General features: G+C 37.3%; 2 protein-coding genes across 3 annotated transcripts; both read right to left on the bottom strand.

The window, feature by feature from the left end:
- Positions 1-80: 80 nt before the first annotated feature.
- On the bottom strand, positions 81-1,588 carry LOC104810141. The gene is made up of 4 exons (XM_010536341.1): positions 1,393-1,588; positions 1,043-1,289; positions 771-830; positions 81-627 (listed from the first exon to the last, which is right to left on the bottom strand). Exons 1-4 carry the CDS (start codon positions 1,586-1,588, stop codon positions 81-83), a joined length of 1,050 nt encoding a protein of 349 aa, XP_010534643.1.
- A 2,704-nt stretch (positions 1,589-4,292) lies between these two features.
- Positions 4,293-9,158, bottom strand: LOC104809841 (FKBP12-interacting protein of 37 kDa). 2 transcript variants are annotated; one of them, XM_010535927.1, is made up of 15 exons: positions 9,073-9,154; positions 8,828-8,867; positions 8,199-8,313; positions 7,996-8,057; positions 7,461-7,528; positions 7,272-7,308; positions 7,100-7,187; positions 6,915-6,979; positions 6,749-6,826; positions 6,582-6,629; positions 6,182-6,235; positions 5,654-5,815; positions 5,311-5,380; positions 4,918-4,973; positions 4,293-4,654 (listed from the first exon to the last, which is right to left on the bottom strand). In XM_010535927.1, the coding sequence occupies exons 3-15, from the start codon at positions 8,266-8,268 to the stop codon at positions 4,424-4,426; spliced, it is 1,089 nt and encodes a 362-aa protein (XP_010534229.1). In that variant the 5' UTR covers positions 8,269-8,313; positions 8,828-8,867; positions 9,073-9,154; the 3' UTR covers positions 4,293-4,423. The 2 variants fall into 2 exon arrangements, with proteins under 2 accessions (XP_010534229.1, XP_010534228.1); XM_010535926.1 differs by having other exon boundaries at positions 6,915-7,187; positions 9,073-9,158.
- Between the last annotated feature and the right edge of the window lie 7,267 nt (positions 9,159-16,425).

The raw sequence follows: 16,425 nt of genomic DNA, 5'->3' as shown, positions 1-16,425 counted from the left end.
TGGTTAAAATTTGGGAGGAAAAAATTTTAGGATTAAAATTTGGGAGGGAAAATAAATATAGGGTTGAATATTGATGTTTTTCACTCCAAAATAGTTGTTCTCTCTGACATTGCCGATGTTGATGTTCCCGCTACACATTTGATTCTCTTCCGTGCTTCACCAGGACCAGGATACCGATTTTGTTTAGGCCTCCCACATTGTCGTTTCTCATCCATTATAGGAGGCATAACTACAAGATTTACAACATTCGGGTCATCGATAATCCATTCATAGCAATTGGGGACCGGATACATGGTTTCCTGATAGGCAAGACGCCATGCCTCCCGCGTATAATATGGAGAACACAAGTCTGGTATAACATTCGCTTTACCAACCTTATGAAGTGCTGCAATTGCATGGTTGCATGGGATCTTATCGATATCAAACACCCTACAATTGCACTTTCTATCTTCAATGCTAACAAAGTGTTTTCTATCCTTTTCACCCCTCACTTCAAACTCCTCTGTAACAGTGTTTAGCACAATGAATTCATACGTACATGCAGTCTCATACCTCTCATGGAGCACTTTGTCAACATGCGGTGTCATTTTTTGTGAATCATCGGCACATCCTGTTTCCACTCTATATCTATCGAACCATTCCACGGTCTTGGAGACACACATATCCAGAAGGCCCAGCACCGGAAACCTTTTTGCTTTCTTCATTACAGAATTTTTGATTCCGCCGCATTTGTTGTCAATAAATTGTACATTTGACGCTTAAATTTACACCTTGTCCATTTCTCGAGATCAAGTTTTTCTTTCTGCATATACTCCGCGACTTTAGGATACCTACACAAACAATGGTCACATGGCACATGGTCACATGTTTCAGAATAAGCAATGGTCATATGATCACAATGTACAATAATCACATGGTCACATGGTCACACGGTCACATTGATGATGGTCACATGGTCACATGGTGACATGGTCACACGGTCACATGTTTCAGAATAATCAAAAATTTAGATTAGGTAATAATGGTTAAAAAAACCTCGTACCTGTCCTTCATATCATTAAACAGGTCTTCAAATTCGTTCAACGTATAAGCTTCCGCGCATTTGAAGAACCATTCGGCAATGGTCTCACCTCTCGAACTTTTCCTTCCCATGCCTCTGTTAACCTTGACTTTCAAATTTTGCGCTATATGTCTCGCACAAAATCCGTGCCCTGCTTCTTTGGACACTTCGCTGACGGCCTTTATTATACTCCTATGTCGATCAGAAATCACGACAACATCAGGTCCATCTGGGATTGTCTTTATTAACATTTTCATAAACCACCTCCATGATGCATCTTTTTCTCTGTCAATAACCCCCTCCCCAGGCTAACGGATATAGGTGGTGATCACCGTCTTGTGCCGTTGCAACGACCAATGTACCCTTGTATTGTCCTGTGAGAAATGTTGCATCAATCGCAACCACTTTACGCATGTAATTCCATCCTCTTACCGCTGCACCCAATGCGAAGAAGAGATATTTGAAACTTTTGTCATCTTTGTCCAACTCAAGACCGACAATTGTTCCGGGATTTCTCTTTTGCAACATGTGCAACCACCCAGGAAGCTTTCTGAAATGCTTAGCAGGATCACCTCGAATCTCACTTTCAGCTTTGTGTTTGCCTCATAATGCCGTCAAATATGTTACGGTTGTACCGTACTTGTCTTTTACCCTATCTACAATTTCATGTGCTGAATGCGTACTATCAAGTTTACCGGGAAATTCTTCCTTTAAATAATCCCGAACCAATTTCTTTGTACCCCTCAAAGCTTCGCTTGTTTCAAATACGGGTTTGCAGCTATGCATGGGATTGTGTTTTCTTATACTCCAACGCTCCGAGTTTAAAATCAATGCCGTCCGCGACTTCCGATTACAACCAGATTCATCAAATTTGCATCTTATTTCCCACAATTTTTTATCGGACTTCAATGTACTGTAACGAAAACGACCCATAGCTGTACTCTTGCGAACAAATTCTTGTGCTGCTTTCTTATTGTCAAACTCATGACCAATTGTGATATTTAATCCATCACTGAAACTGAATACAGAATTCGAAAACCGAGAGTAAGGGCCAAATCATCACCACCATTAGCACGATCACCATCACATTCAGTCACTATAACATCCCTAAGACCACTAGAATGTTCACTGTAAAAAAGATGTATAACTTCTGCCACATTATTACTCCCAATTCTACTCTTAAAGTTAGGGCTCAACATAACACAATTATCATAATCTATCCCATCTCGCTTTCTACTACCTCCAACACCACTTTCACCAACATGAATTATAGGTTGTTCTTCAATATTTTGTTCACATTCACCTTTCACCCGTACCTCATCTATCTCCACATAAAGCATGCCTCGCATTCCATTTATTTTATCCAGTAGATAAATATGAACATGCTTGTCATTCCATAGATAGGTGGACTTTCTGTTTTCTTTTATATTTGGTAAATAGCTCAGCTTGATCTCTACTTTATCTTTATCCACCTTCATCTCCGAACATAACTCTCGAACAAGTTCACTGTAGGTCATCTCCAAGGGGGACAAAAGAATGGCAATCTTTGGTTTTCCATAACCTTTCCTTCCCATTCATATTCCTCATTCTTATTCTGTATCCAACCACCGCCGTATAGAAAATATATAATTGTTGACCTCTCGTCTCGCCCATCCATTATACCACTGGAAAACAGAGTTACAAAACGAAGATCAATTCGACCATTCTGAACATTGTGACCATGTGATCATGTGACTATGTGACCTTGTGACCATTATTACCAATCTGACCATTCTGAAACATGTGACCATGTGACCATTTTACCTTGTGACCGTGTGACCGTGTGACCTTGTGACTTTGTGACCTTGTGACCTTGTGACCGTGTGACCGTGACTATTGTGACTTTGTTCCTATTGTCACCCATGTGACTGGTTTTCCTAATGACTCATGAACCATGTGACCAAGTGACCCTGTAATGGTGTGACCGCGTGACCACTTCACCATATAACCCCTAATCTATTTGTATTATGCACATTTTGACCATTGTGTCATGTTTCTATAGTCACCCATATAAGTGTTGTGCACATTGTGATCATTGTGACCCATATACCCATGTTGACCTTCGTGACAATTAACCTGTGTGACCCGTGACACAGAACGATGCTCGGAATACATCCAAAATGCAGATCCGATATAGATCTTTGTTTACAAACAACAGAACTACAGAAAAAACAACAAATGGAAGGAAAAAACCGCAACAACCATCAATGTGTATGAAAAAAAACTGAGATTTCGACACAAACTTACCTATTTCCACTTTCGTCACTGATTTCGCCTTGATTTGCCTGTGATTTTGTCCAAATTCGATAAATTTTGAAGACAAAATAGCAAGATGAGGAGGAGAGAGAAAACACAGTAGAGAGAGAGAGTTTAGTCAACAATGGCGAGAGGAGGAGAGAGAAACCGTTCTTGAAGAAAGAGAAACCCTAAAAAAAGGGAGTTTTTTTTATTTTTTAATTTATGTCTGAAGGGTATTTGTGTAATTTGTCAATGAAAAGGATAAATTAGAAGTTGGAATTTTTTTTTTCAAGAGGAGGGTAGTAAAGTCCTTGTAGTACATTGAGGGTAATTTGGAAATTCTCCGTCAAAGTAGGATACTCAGCGCACCAAAATGCTTGGTCATGGATTTGGATCTATGTTTGTTTTATTTGCGTAAATATAATAATAAAATAGAGAAATTTTATGTGGTAATTATAAATTATAATTAATGATTAAAAAATATCGTACCTTAGATTTTGGCATATTTTAGGATTTTTTTTTTCACATGTATAGCTTAAATGTAATGTCTCTAAACGGATGGTTGGTGTTGGAATATTAATCCTTTTAGGACATGATTTTCAATATATAAAAACATTAAACTTATAAGACTATATTGCAGAAATATAAAATTATTGGATTTATACATGAATACCTCTATGAATTGATATGAAGTTTTGAGATCTTCTAAACCTTTGACAGTTTCACAGAGACGATATATCTGAATGAATATTCATTGGGTTTATGAACCTAAAATGTAAACCCTTTATCTATTTATATATTTTTTTTTCATCAGAAAAATCAATAAAATCAAAAGATTTAGTATTATCGTCTTGTTGATAATATCAAAATATTGGACTATTAATATGACAGTCTAAATGATGTCAAATTCTTACCTAAAAAAATGTTTCCAATAATAAAGCCAAACTCATTTGTCTTCTACTAAAACGTTTTAAACTACACTTGACGAAATCAAAAGACAGATCAAATTGTACACAATGTTAACAACAACAATGACTAAACCAAAAAAAATGGTAATGATAGGGAAATTCTGTATTGTAGCAATCATCAGTCTTCATTGTTAGTCCTTTTCTCTTCATTTGATTCTTTCATCCTATCATCATCATCATCATCATCATCATCTATGCCTTTGCCACTTTTCTTGTCAGCCAAATCAGGGATAGCATCACTAGATTCGATCTTCTGCTGCTGCTGCTGCGTCTCCTCGATACGCTCCTCGTGTTTCAGTCTTTTTATCTCGTTCTCTTTCTCTTCCAGCTTCTCTTGCAAGATTATTACCTGAAACCACACGTAAAATGCATCGTTGGTTCACTCAAACACTGCTATATACTCTTACCACACATCGCTCGTTTTCGTTTCATGTCTTCTTGTTATTCCAACAGCAAACCGGCATGTTTAACCACAAGGGCTTTTCTCTTTGGTTCTTTTTCTTTTTTGTCTTTCTTGGTCATCTGGTTGAACTCAGGTTTACTCCTTTAACGGTTTAGCCACGAGTTCTTCTTCTTCATTACAGAAATGACAAAAGAGACAAGGATAAATACCGTCTCGTTCGATCTCTCAACATCATTAGTCAATGTCTCCATTTGCTTGAAAAGTTCTGCATTCAGTAGAAGCAGAAGACATAGTTTTCACAAACCCAAGTTTAAATTTATACGAATGTTAAGGAATATTCAGACAACATAAAGGTATATCAGTTGAATGTCTCTTATCACTGTTTTTCTTAATCTCAGCAGGTTCATTACTTTACTTTGGAGAACTCTCAATGATTCACATAGAACCCCTATAACGGATTCAATTATATGAAGCACAGATTCACAGGTAAACGTATGATTGAGGAGCGTTAAATTGCGGCAGAGAAAAGGGCTACGAGAAATTATAAATTCATTCTTGTCTACTACATTATGAGCAGAAACTAAAACAGGCATACCACTAACCTTCAAACTGACTTCTGAGTTCAGCGTTTTGAGACTTCTGCATAGCAAGCTTCATTGCGAGTTCCTGCATCTGTCAACCCAGAAAAATCCACATTTCTATGAACATGAGAAATCATCAATCTCCTCCTAGTCTTTCAAGCGAATGATATTTTACAAAATTAAATTTCAAGCCGAATATAATTCAAGACTGAGACACAGGTGAAAAGGCATCAATCTCCTCCTAGTCTTTCAAGGGAATGATATTTTACAAAATTAAATTTCAAGCCGAATAAAAATCAATACTGAGACACAGGTGAAAAGGTTTCCTTTTCTTTTTATAAGGGATCTGTGGTAACAGCTATACCTTTCCTTCAGTGGCTTGTTGTCCGATCTCTTCGTTTTCCTCTTGAAGAGTTCTGCACTTAGCCATAAGCATCTTCCCCATCTTGCTTTGCGGAGTAAAAGTGACAGCTGCAATATTATCTTGGAGTTCCTTTACTTTTTTGTCCTTTTCGTCCACTAGATTCTGTTATCATAAGACCAAAGAAGCATTAACGAGTCAAAATTAAACAAACAGGTATTAAAACCCTAAAGGGCACGAGCATATATATATATATCAACAACAACCAAAAGACGTTTAGAGTTTCGCATACAATTGTAATTAGAACAACACCTAAACACAGAAAATTGAATCTACCATTACCCAAGGTGTAGACAGTAGGAAATGAATAATATACTGAACTTTCCGGTCATCCGTACATGAATGCAAACTTCCTAAACAGCTTGAATTCTGGATAAAACCACTTTAGTTACTTCTATAAATTTAACAATCAGGATTAAATTCGGAGAGAGCAAATTAATTTAGGGCTAGAAACTAGATCTATGCACAGACCTTTAGACGTGTAAACTCTTCATGAATTGCTGGATCCAACAGCAACCTCCTCGCCTGCAAAGGTAAGCCATACATAGTTCAACCACCAAAATTCTTATAGACAATTAAAAAGGGCAAATCTGGTGACAAGGAATATGCCCTGTACTTTGATGACTGGAAAAAGAAAAACCAGCAAAATGCTGCCTTCCGTGTAAATCCAGATCAAATACGACCACCACCCTCAGAACTCAGAAAAATTATTTTGTATTGATATAGAGAATAATGTTCCCAGCAAAGTTGTGCACCACGGAACTAGATCGGAACTAATTTTTAATACTTCATCATGACTAATTTTTAATGTATTCAGTTCAGTACAGATATGTAATATGCTACGGAAGTAAATTACTGAAGAATTTCATACCTGCATTGATGCTGGCTTCAGTTGAGCTTTCAAATCGCGAACTGCAGACTGGAAATCCAAAATTAAAAACTCAGAGTAGGGACCTCTGTTATATGCATCAGTCAATCCTTTTATATGGGGATGAAATAGTTTTAGAATGCAATATGCATGAACTACTGGAGCATTACCTTTAATTCTGCCATTTCCTGCTCCCTTTTTGCATATTGTACGATGCACGAAGCTTCTTTTCTCCTTGCAATTTCCAACTGAAGAAAGCAAATCATAATCAAAATCAGTTTGACCAATCACCACATTTTAAACAAAATTAAATACTAATAAATATTAAATACTAACCTGTTCTTTCAGAGATTTCTCAGATGACTTTAAGTTCTGGATATAGTCAATCACAAATCTAGGTTCTGGAAGGAGAAGTAGCAAGCAGAGTTTTAAGACCCGAATAAGACAGAAGCAACAAGTTTGATTGTTTAGTGGAACTAATGCATGTAGTATGCAAAGTAACATTCTGTGAAGAAATAAACCAGGAGATTTTCCAGCCGGTACAAAGGACTCATTCTGAAACGCTGATTTCCATTTCTGAATCTCTGTTTTTGCTGCCTCAAGCTCAACCTGACACAAAGTATTTAGAAACAGGGATTTCAAATGCAAACAGGGATGCAGATAATTGTGCATAGATTGGAGAATAATACATACTTGACAATTTGTTAGGTCATTTTTACAAGTCTCGAGACTGCAAGATAACATGTAAAGAAAATGTTAATTAAAGAGGTTGAGGATAAGACATTATATAAAACTTTTTCTCTTTTATAATGCTAAATCAAGCAAGGGGATGATATCCAATACTTAAGCCTCAAACAAGAAAATGCAAATAGATCTGAATACCTCCCACGAAGTGTCAAAATCATCGCAGTTGCAACACCAGGTGTAGCTTCTTCTGCTTTTGTACGACCCTGAATGATGATGAACTACAATTTTGTCAAATATCTAAAAATATATATAAAAAAGGTTACATGAGATCAAGACATGAGAAAGCTGCAAACTTTCAGCTAATTACACATATTTTGTACTCCACACGTTACGCTGAAAGTGCAAAACAAATGGAATAAGTATATTCCGAATCAAATTTCTGTCTCAAGTAATTGGCCAGAATTGAGCCCAACATATCTACCGATTATTGTGGAAGCAGCATTATCCGTAACATTAACATTCTTATAGTCACAAAACCCAACTGCAGGACCAAAAAACCTGAAAATAGCTAGAAACATATCCCACCATGATCAGATGCGTCTCACAAGTCAACGGCTAGCAACAAGAAAATAATCTTGTAAAGCTACCATAGACAATTTTTCTAAGAACAGCTATCACAAGCATAATCAAAATTCATAAAATTATAATTTTATCTTCACTATAAACGCACCTTTTTTGCGTCAAATATATCTTCTTCGTCATCTTCAAGGTCATCGAAACTTCTTTTACTACCTGAATAGTATATATGCAAAAAGAGAAAAATTCCAATCAACACTACCCTAAAGATAATCCAAACCATCAACAAGAAATAACGTACAAAGCTTGAAAAAACTCGTGTTCTACTACATAGAGAAGAATTTGTTCATTTCAGACCTGAAGCCCTGGATACGCGAGTAGCAGCAAAATCTCCACCAAAATCATCGTCCTGTAATGAGAAATCCATCTATTAAGCAGCTACAGAGAGAATGTCCACCTATGACGTCCAAACCTGTAAGACAGGCATAAAATTCAATGAACATCCCCGAATGCAAATACCTGCTGTTTATTAAATCAAAAGGACGAAACCAAAGTAACTTCAATTTAAAACCGAACAATTTAAACTGTAATACAAAGAACACTAAATCCAAGCTTGTAGAATACACATCAGTTGTCAGCACATAAATCTTTGACTATGGAATTGCTCCATCAAGACAAAAGAATCTATTAGTAATCGTTCAGACGATAACAAGCAAACCCATAACAATGGAGTAGGAGAAAGATTTAAGCTATAAGAGTGAATTTTTAAGAATAAGGTTGTGAAACCCCAAAATCTAAAACTTATTGGGAATCAATAATGAACCTCTGGAATACCCATTATCAGGAGGGAAAAAACTACGAAACTCATAAATTCAGCATAAACGCTACACAAATGCATCTCCAAACGCTAACTGCACCCCGTGATTCCGTGGAAGACAAACGCGAATCAGAAGCAAACGCGAAAATGGTTCAGAGAGATCACTTGCCTTAGATAAGCTTGAAAAGTTTTCTCTTTTCGACGGATCCCTAGGCATTGAAGAATTCCGATGGAAACAAATAATTAGTAGCTCATTGAGCGATTAGCATAAGAAACCCAAATGACAGAATCAAGGACTAAGAAGAAAAGGAATCGAAGTGCAAGCTCCATTCAAAATAGTGGTCGAGATTCATCGAAACAGAAGAAGAGAAGAAGACAAGAGACACCGGAAGAGGATACGAGAGGGTGACTCACCGGAGCGATGACGGGAGACGGCGGCACTAGGGTTCAGTTAAGCGCTTTAGAACCCAGAGAGGTGTCTCGCGTGGAAGTCGGTTGATTTCCAGGCTTAGGAGGGTATCTTCGATATTTTTATAAACATGTAGGGGTATTTTCGGAACCAAGGATGAATCATTTCATTCTCTCCAAAATTGTTTCGACCCCGCAAAAGTAATTTAATTATCCTTCCTTTTCCACATTCTTTTATTAATTTGAATAATTTATTCTTTCTTTTTTGGTAAATTAATTTGACTTTTTTTGGGTAAATTACTTTGAGTAACTTCGGCTCTGTAAAATGTTATATTGCATTGAGGATCATGATATATATCCATAACAATGTATGCGACCGAATTTTTATTGAATCACCTAAATATGACGTTTTATTTCCTGAATATGAAGTTAAAATAGGAAAAGGAAAAAAAAGTGGAGAGACAAACCGCAAAAAAAAAATGAAACATTTCAAAGAAATTAAGATATGTAAAAGGATGTTTCGGATGAGGGACGGAGGGAATGAAAACTGGATTCTCTAATTTACATCTCCACTTGAATCATCTAAATATGATGTTTTATTTGGATGTATTGTATATTTTTATCTAAAATTGTGAGAAAAAAAAACACAAGTTAGTGTAAGAGGAAATTGAGAGTTTAAGAATGTGGTTTTATTGATTTAGGGTTGTCCGACAAAATTATATTTTCTTATTGATCATTTTCTATTAATGTCTCAATATAGATATATATAGTTAAAAAGAGAGTTTGAGGCTTATAGGGGTGCCAATTTCGGCCCGACCCGAATCCGAAATTATCAATTTTCTGGAATCATATATATAGTGATAGAATTGAGAAGCATATGGAAGTTAATAAATTCAAAGATATTAATTGGACATTTGCTAATTAAGAGTGAATTTTAACATTAATAGATTTGTTTGATAAAAGTTAAGGAAAGGCTTATGTAATTCAAACATGTGAAATGTCAGTTATGCGTCCAGTTCGGTGGATCAAACAAATTGGTTATGATCTACAACTAGGGGTGGACATAATATGCAAAAAAAACCGAATCGATCCGTTATTCGATCCGTAACCGAACCGAAAATTTGGATATCCGGAGTTCACGGATCGGATACGGATAGTAATTTTAAAATATTTATCGGATACGGATAGTAGTTTCAAAATATCCGACATATCCGAATCTGATCAGGACTTTTTAGCAATATTAATAATATATGAGTGATTTGGTAATTATTTTATAATTAAGGGTAATTTTGCAATAAATAAAAGATATTCTAGGTTTTTGTTTCATCATTTTTTTCCTTTATTCATTTATCCGCCACCTCTCTCTCTCCCTCTCTCAGCCTTAATCCATCGTTTCTGTTTATTATTTGAATACTTTGGGGAATCATCGGCAAAATCCCAAGTTAAAATCGAATTTTTTCCGAAATAGAGAGTTTGCTTGTTGGGACGGGACCAAAATCATCACCGACAAAGAAATCTGTGCAGCGGAGAAGGTCATTCCCGCTACATTGAAGGTCTTTGAAGAGATAAATACTCTATGTGGTTGGTGGTGGGGCTGGTCATCTTCATCGGGCTTCATCAACAAAAACGTCGTCCTTGGACCAGTCGAACAAGTTGTCGAAGGAGAAATCTTCGGGACAAATCAATGGAGAAGTTTAATTTTATGTTTGTTATTTTTTTTATAGGTCGGATATGGATATTTACGAATATCCGTAATTTTTTCGGATATTTGAAATTACGGATATACGAAAACTACGGATCGGATACGGATAACAAATTTTAGTATTTGCACGGATCGGATACGGATACAGATATCGTAAAAATCACGGATATCCGATCTGTACCCACCCCTATCTACAACTAGGAAGGATTGCAAAAAAAGGTTTTAAATAGATTCATGGAAAAATTACACCAAAATGCACAAATGTATTAAAATATGTCACATTAATATTAATTTATAAAAATCTTTCAAAAACGATAACCTATTGGTTTGAGAAAGCGAACCTAAAATCGGTTTAGATTTGGTAAAAATTGGATGGAACCATAAAAATGCCTAAATCGCAGAGCACCGAATGAAGATCTTCGACAATAATTGGTGTTTGAATAACCCCTTTCAAAGAAAAAACATATGTGATTTTTCAGTCAAGATGAAGAAGAGACTAATTGGTCGAAGCTCGAATCTTCCGAGACAGACTAAAGAAGGAGCAACCCGTCACACAAATCATATCGCTGATCAAGCGGGAGTTTGGACAAAATATTTAGACTGCTTCTAGAATCTGATCCCGTAATATCTAAATCACAACGGTACGCATCAACCGACGAGAATAGAGTAAAGAAACAATAGCAAGATAAGAAATATTAAAGAGAAACTTCTTCTTGTTAAATTTTAACAATACCGGTTTTCTGAATATACAAAAAATACATCTTGAATCTAACATATAGCATGTAATAATGAATGAAACAGAATAGTGTCATACCTGAGTCCATTTCAACAATGAATCCGGTAGCGTCTGAGCAGTAATCGGAATTTGTGATCTTCTAGATCAACACATGAACAAAAAAAATTCTCACAATATGGGCTTTAAGAATTCTAAAAACTGGTATGTGATCTAGGGACCATAACCCTTAATTTATAAAAAATAAACTTCTTATTATTTCCAATTACGTGCATAAAATAAATGGAAATAAAATAATGATATCTGCACATTAACCCCACATTTTACCGAAATGACAACTAGGTCCTTTAATTCTTAATTAGATCACAAATATGACCTAAATAAAATAACACATAATACATATCTCAATTAATTAGAATATTGATCCATATGATTATTAAAATAATCACAACAATCTTCCACTTAGAGCAACACTTATAATTTCCAAATGACACGCATTGTTCTTTGAGCTCATTATTTTGCTATTTTATAAATCATTTCAACAATCTCGTCCATGAATATGTTAAACTAGAACCATAACAATTTTCACCACATTATTCACGGTTGAACCTTCTGTGATCACATATTCAACAAAATTCAATGACATGGATTAAAATATAGGTGTACAACATAGAAATTACATTTTATATGATCTATACATGTCTATTTCCAACCGGTCCTCTTTAATCTTATGGAGATCTCAACTTTTTAGAATAGAAACAAAATTTTAAAACTTAATTTTCTGCAGAAAACTTTACTTTTAGTCTCTTCCAACACATAACTCCCACTTAAGCTATACATCATCGAATGATAATACACCCATATGAGCAACATGCTCAATAAAGACCGAGGGTGGTAAACCTTTAGTAAATGGATCTGCTATCATGGAAGTTTCAAGATTTATCTGACTACTCTTTATCCTTTCTTTAACAACAAGAAACTTTATGCCAATATACTTTGACTTAGAAGAACTCTTGTTGTTATTAGAGTATATAACCGCTGATTTATTGTCACAGTATATCCGAAGTGGTCTTTCTATTTTATTCACAATTCACAGCTCTATGATAAAATTTCGAAGCCATACTCCATGATTAGATGTCTCATAACATGATATAAATTTTACTTCCATGGTTGAAGCTGCAGTGAGTGTTTGTTTAACACTTTTTCACAATATAGCTCCATGATCACTTGCGTGACGAGTCTTAAATTTGTAACCCGAAACTCAACTAATCCGCAAGTATACGGATGTCGTAGTACCGGGATTGAACACAAGGATTTAAGCGGTTAAGCTAGAAATAAACTAAAACTAGGAAATTCATGAAAATAAAGTTGATTATTGTTTTTGTGGTTTTGAAAGTTGCAGAAAATTAAATGAGAGAAAGTAAAATCAAAGCAAGCAATAACTCAAGAGAAGATAATCGATGGGAAAAGTTATGGGAATTGAGATTCACCAATCATGCAAGGATGTCGTAAGGAATTGTGGACCTAGATCATGCTCGTTCATAAGTGAGGGATTCGAAGACTAAGGTCGGGTTCGGTTCTTTCGACCCGAAAACCCGCTATCCAAGAGAGCACTCTATCCACTTTCGTGGCTTAGAGTAAAATCCCGAATGCATTAAATTCCCTTGTCACGATCCTAAATTGGATTGAACCGAATTTCTTCGCATTCAATCTCAACCCATTTCAATGAATGCACCAAGAATCAAGAATCCATGTTTCCATGAAATTCTCAACTCTAAATTTTACCCATAAGATTTTCATCAAATGGAAGGCATTAAACACCATTCATCAAACTCTAGCAATCAAACCCAAACAATTGCATCACTCAATTCAACAAATCCTAGGTTTCCCTCAACATTCATTCAAGAGATATGAGAGATAATCATGAGGAACAAAATTTCATTCAATTGCAAGAGTTTGAAAGCATAAATAAAGCACAATCTTGGGTCCAAAGGTGAATACAAACATCCTTACATGAGGGCTAATCCTTCATCCCACAACAAGAAAACTGCTCACAACCCATGTTCAAGAACAAAGCAAAACAAGGATAAAGTGCAGAAATCATAGAGAGAGAGTAGAGAGATGCTCAAGAAATCTTCAATCTTCAATGGAGTTTTCTCCTTCCTCTTTCTCTCCTTTTCTCTCCCAAGGTCTCTATTTTCGGCCCCCAATCGAACTTAGGGTTCTCTTGACTCCTTTTCCCTCAAAAACCCGAAGAGAAACACGAAACGACGTAGCTTTGGCGGAGTCTGTGCAGTTATCCGTCCGTTCTAGGTCGGTTCAGTTCGTCAGACCGTCTGCTCTGTCTCTTGAGACCGTCCGTTCTGTCTCCTCGGACCGTCCGTTCTTGCTCCTCAGACTGTCCGTTCTGCCTTATCTTCCAGCTCATCGGGTCTATCGTTCTGGTTCAGTTCGGAAGGGCTGTCTCGTGGTCTGTCGGGTCTGTACACCCAGTCTGTCCATTCCGCAGTAGGCGGTCCGTCCGTTCCAGACCAGAATCTGGGAAGTTATGCTTCTGTCTTCTCCGTTTCGTCCCAAAACCCTCGAGTTCCCCTCGGGTTCCTGCAATGGTCAAAAACTAGTCCCAGAGACCTAAAGATGGCTCTAATATGCCTAGTATGTGTGAAAACCGTTTAGAAACCAAAGGCATACTCGGTATAAAATCCAGATAAAATCCGGGCCATCAAATCCCCCTAGACTTAAATCTTTGCTCGTCCTCGAGCAAATAAAATCATAGAAACACAAAGCCTGAGCGGGGTGGTGAGTAAGAGATCGGTCTTTGGTGAGTTTCAAGATCTAGCTGTGTATCCACTGCTTAGCTCATGCGAATAGAATCGAATCTAGACTACTCTAGCTATCCTCTCTTGTCGGCTAACTTTCCTAAGCATAGGGTTTTTATGTCATCCAAAGTCTACCATAAAAGTAATCACTACCCCCCAAGCACTCTCCTAAACCTATTTACCGTTTTTCTTCCTAAGGTATGTTGTCTCTTCATTTATTCTTTTCATCTATTTTTTTTTTCTTTTTTTTTCCTTCTCTTTTTGTTTCTTTTCTTCTTTCTTTCAAGAGACTAAGACTTGGAGAAGTATCATCCCGAGTTCCTAGGACGTTGAAGTTGACAAGTGTCTTAACTTTTTGCTTTTCTCTAGTGATCATGACACTTGTCCCACAACTTAGACCCGAACCGTCGAATTCCGACGCACTCATGTCATCGAATGATTTTCATTGGCGATATAGTGACAGCGGAGTGTTGGGATATGTACTTTCTTCGCTTATTCCTGCAATGTTCTGTCCAAAGAGACTATCCATCCTATGGGAAAGACTACGGGAACGGTTTTTAGGGAGATATCTAACCTGGTTTTGGTCGATCCTACTCTTTGGTGTACCTAAAGACAACAATATACCCCACAACCTAGAGTCGCAAGCATCAAAGAGAGGGTTCGTTATTCACCTATCATCGACAATCTACTCGAATACTTAGAAAGATCTAAATCCAATTCACTAGGCAATATCTAAGCAGCTATCACCATCATCCCATCATCGATCAGTCTCAACTCAAAACGGTGTTGGGATATCTACGGGTTCCTAGCATGCGATCATATCCATCTAGGGTTTGGTTTACTAGGTTTCATGCAGCGGAAGAAAGATCTAAACCTAGTCAAACGTCACACGCAACCAAACTTGATAAAACCCGAAAGATCGTGTATATCACCGAGGGAATCGTTACTTACCTCGTTCTCGATGTAACTTGAAGTAAAATTTGATCTGGGGCCTGTTCTTAATCACATAGGACTGAAGTTATAGTCCCTCTACACGTATCCACACCGACAGGAAGGATTCCAAACGATTTGGAACGTATCTGCTAGGATTAATGAAGAAAAGGGTAACTCGAGAGACCGAATCTAATCTCGAGAAGCTCAAAAATGAAAAGAATGAATTCTCTAGGGTTCTTAGATGTCTCTCTAAGTTTTAGGACGGCCTTAATTAAGTTTGGACGAAATCTCAAACTTAAATAAGCTTAGAAATCCCTAAATCCGAATTTTAGGAAAATCCTAGATCCCGGTCCGCCGGACCAAGAGCTTGGTCCGGCAGACCAAGCTTACTCAGCAACCTTCGGACCGCCTGACATGGAGCCTTGGTCCGGCTGACCAACTTTTGGTCAGCTCCAGACCAAGTCTCTTGTTCGTCAGGTCAGTCCGACGTTCGCACGTCTTCGGTCTGCTTGACCCAGCGTCTGGTCCGGAGCTAACTAACTCTTGGTCAGCCGGACCAGACCTAGACAGATGATCTCGGACCGAACTTCCGGACCACCTGGACTGACCCCAAACTTGGTCTGGGGCAGGCCAAACTTGGTCAGCTCCAGACCAACATGCTGAAAACTCTTTTTTATGCTCGTTTCAGTCAAATCTCGTTTTCATTCTTCGGATTCTTCACATATAAGTCTATCCCTAGTGGTGTGTGACTTTGTAGGCCCATTCTAAGCGGTAGTGACTTCGGAACCTTTCCCGAACCACAAGTCATAGTTAGCCTCTAGCAAGACGCCATGACCACCCACTTAGAATTGAGTTAGAGGTGATCTAACCAAGGCATTAACTGCTCGAATTATGATCCTTTGTCTCACGATATCATAAGTTGAACAAGGGCATGGTTTGAGCCACCCTTCAAGTTCAACCGCTTTCTCGTCTTGGCAAATCGACTAATAAAATAGATGCAACTTCATCTATAGCGTGGCCACGTATTTTTCACAGTCCGACTTCCCACGAGAGGGCCCATCAATATCTCTCCTGTTAAGGAGGTGACAAGTCCCATATTGCATGTCCATTATCTCCATATGATTCGTGAACGTATCTGATCAACGCCGTTATAATCATCCGGTTAAAGACGA

The sequence above is a fragment of the Tarenaya hassleriana genome, unplaced genomic scaffold, assembly GCF_000463585.1.
Source record: "Tarenaya hassleriana unplaced genomic scaffold, ASM46358v1 Cleome17, whole genome shotgun sequence".
Classification (NCBI taxonomy): domain Eukaryota; kingdom Viridiplantae; phylum Streptophyta; class Magnoliopsida; order Brassicales; family Cleomaceae; genus Tarenaya; species Tarenaya hassleriana.
This window is presented reverse-complemented; position numbering and strand designations above follow the sequence as displayed.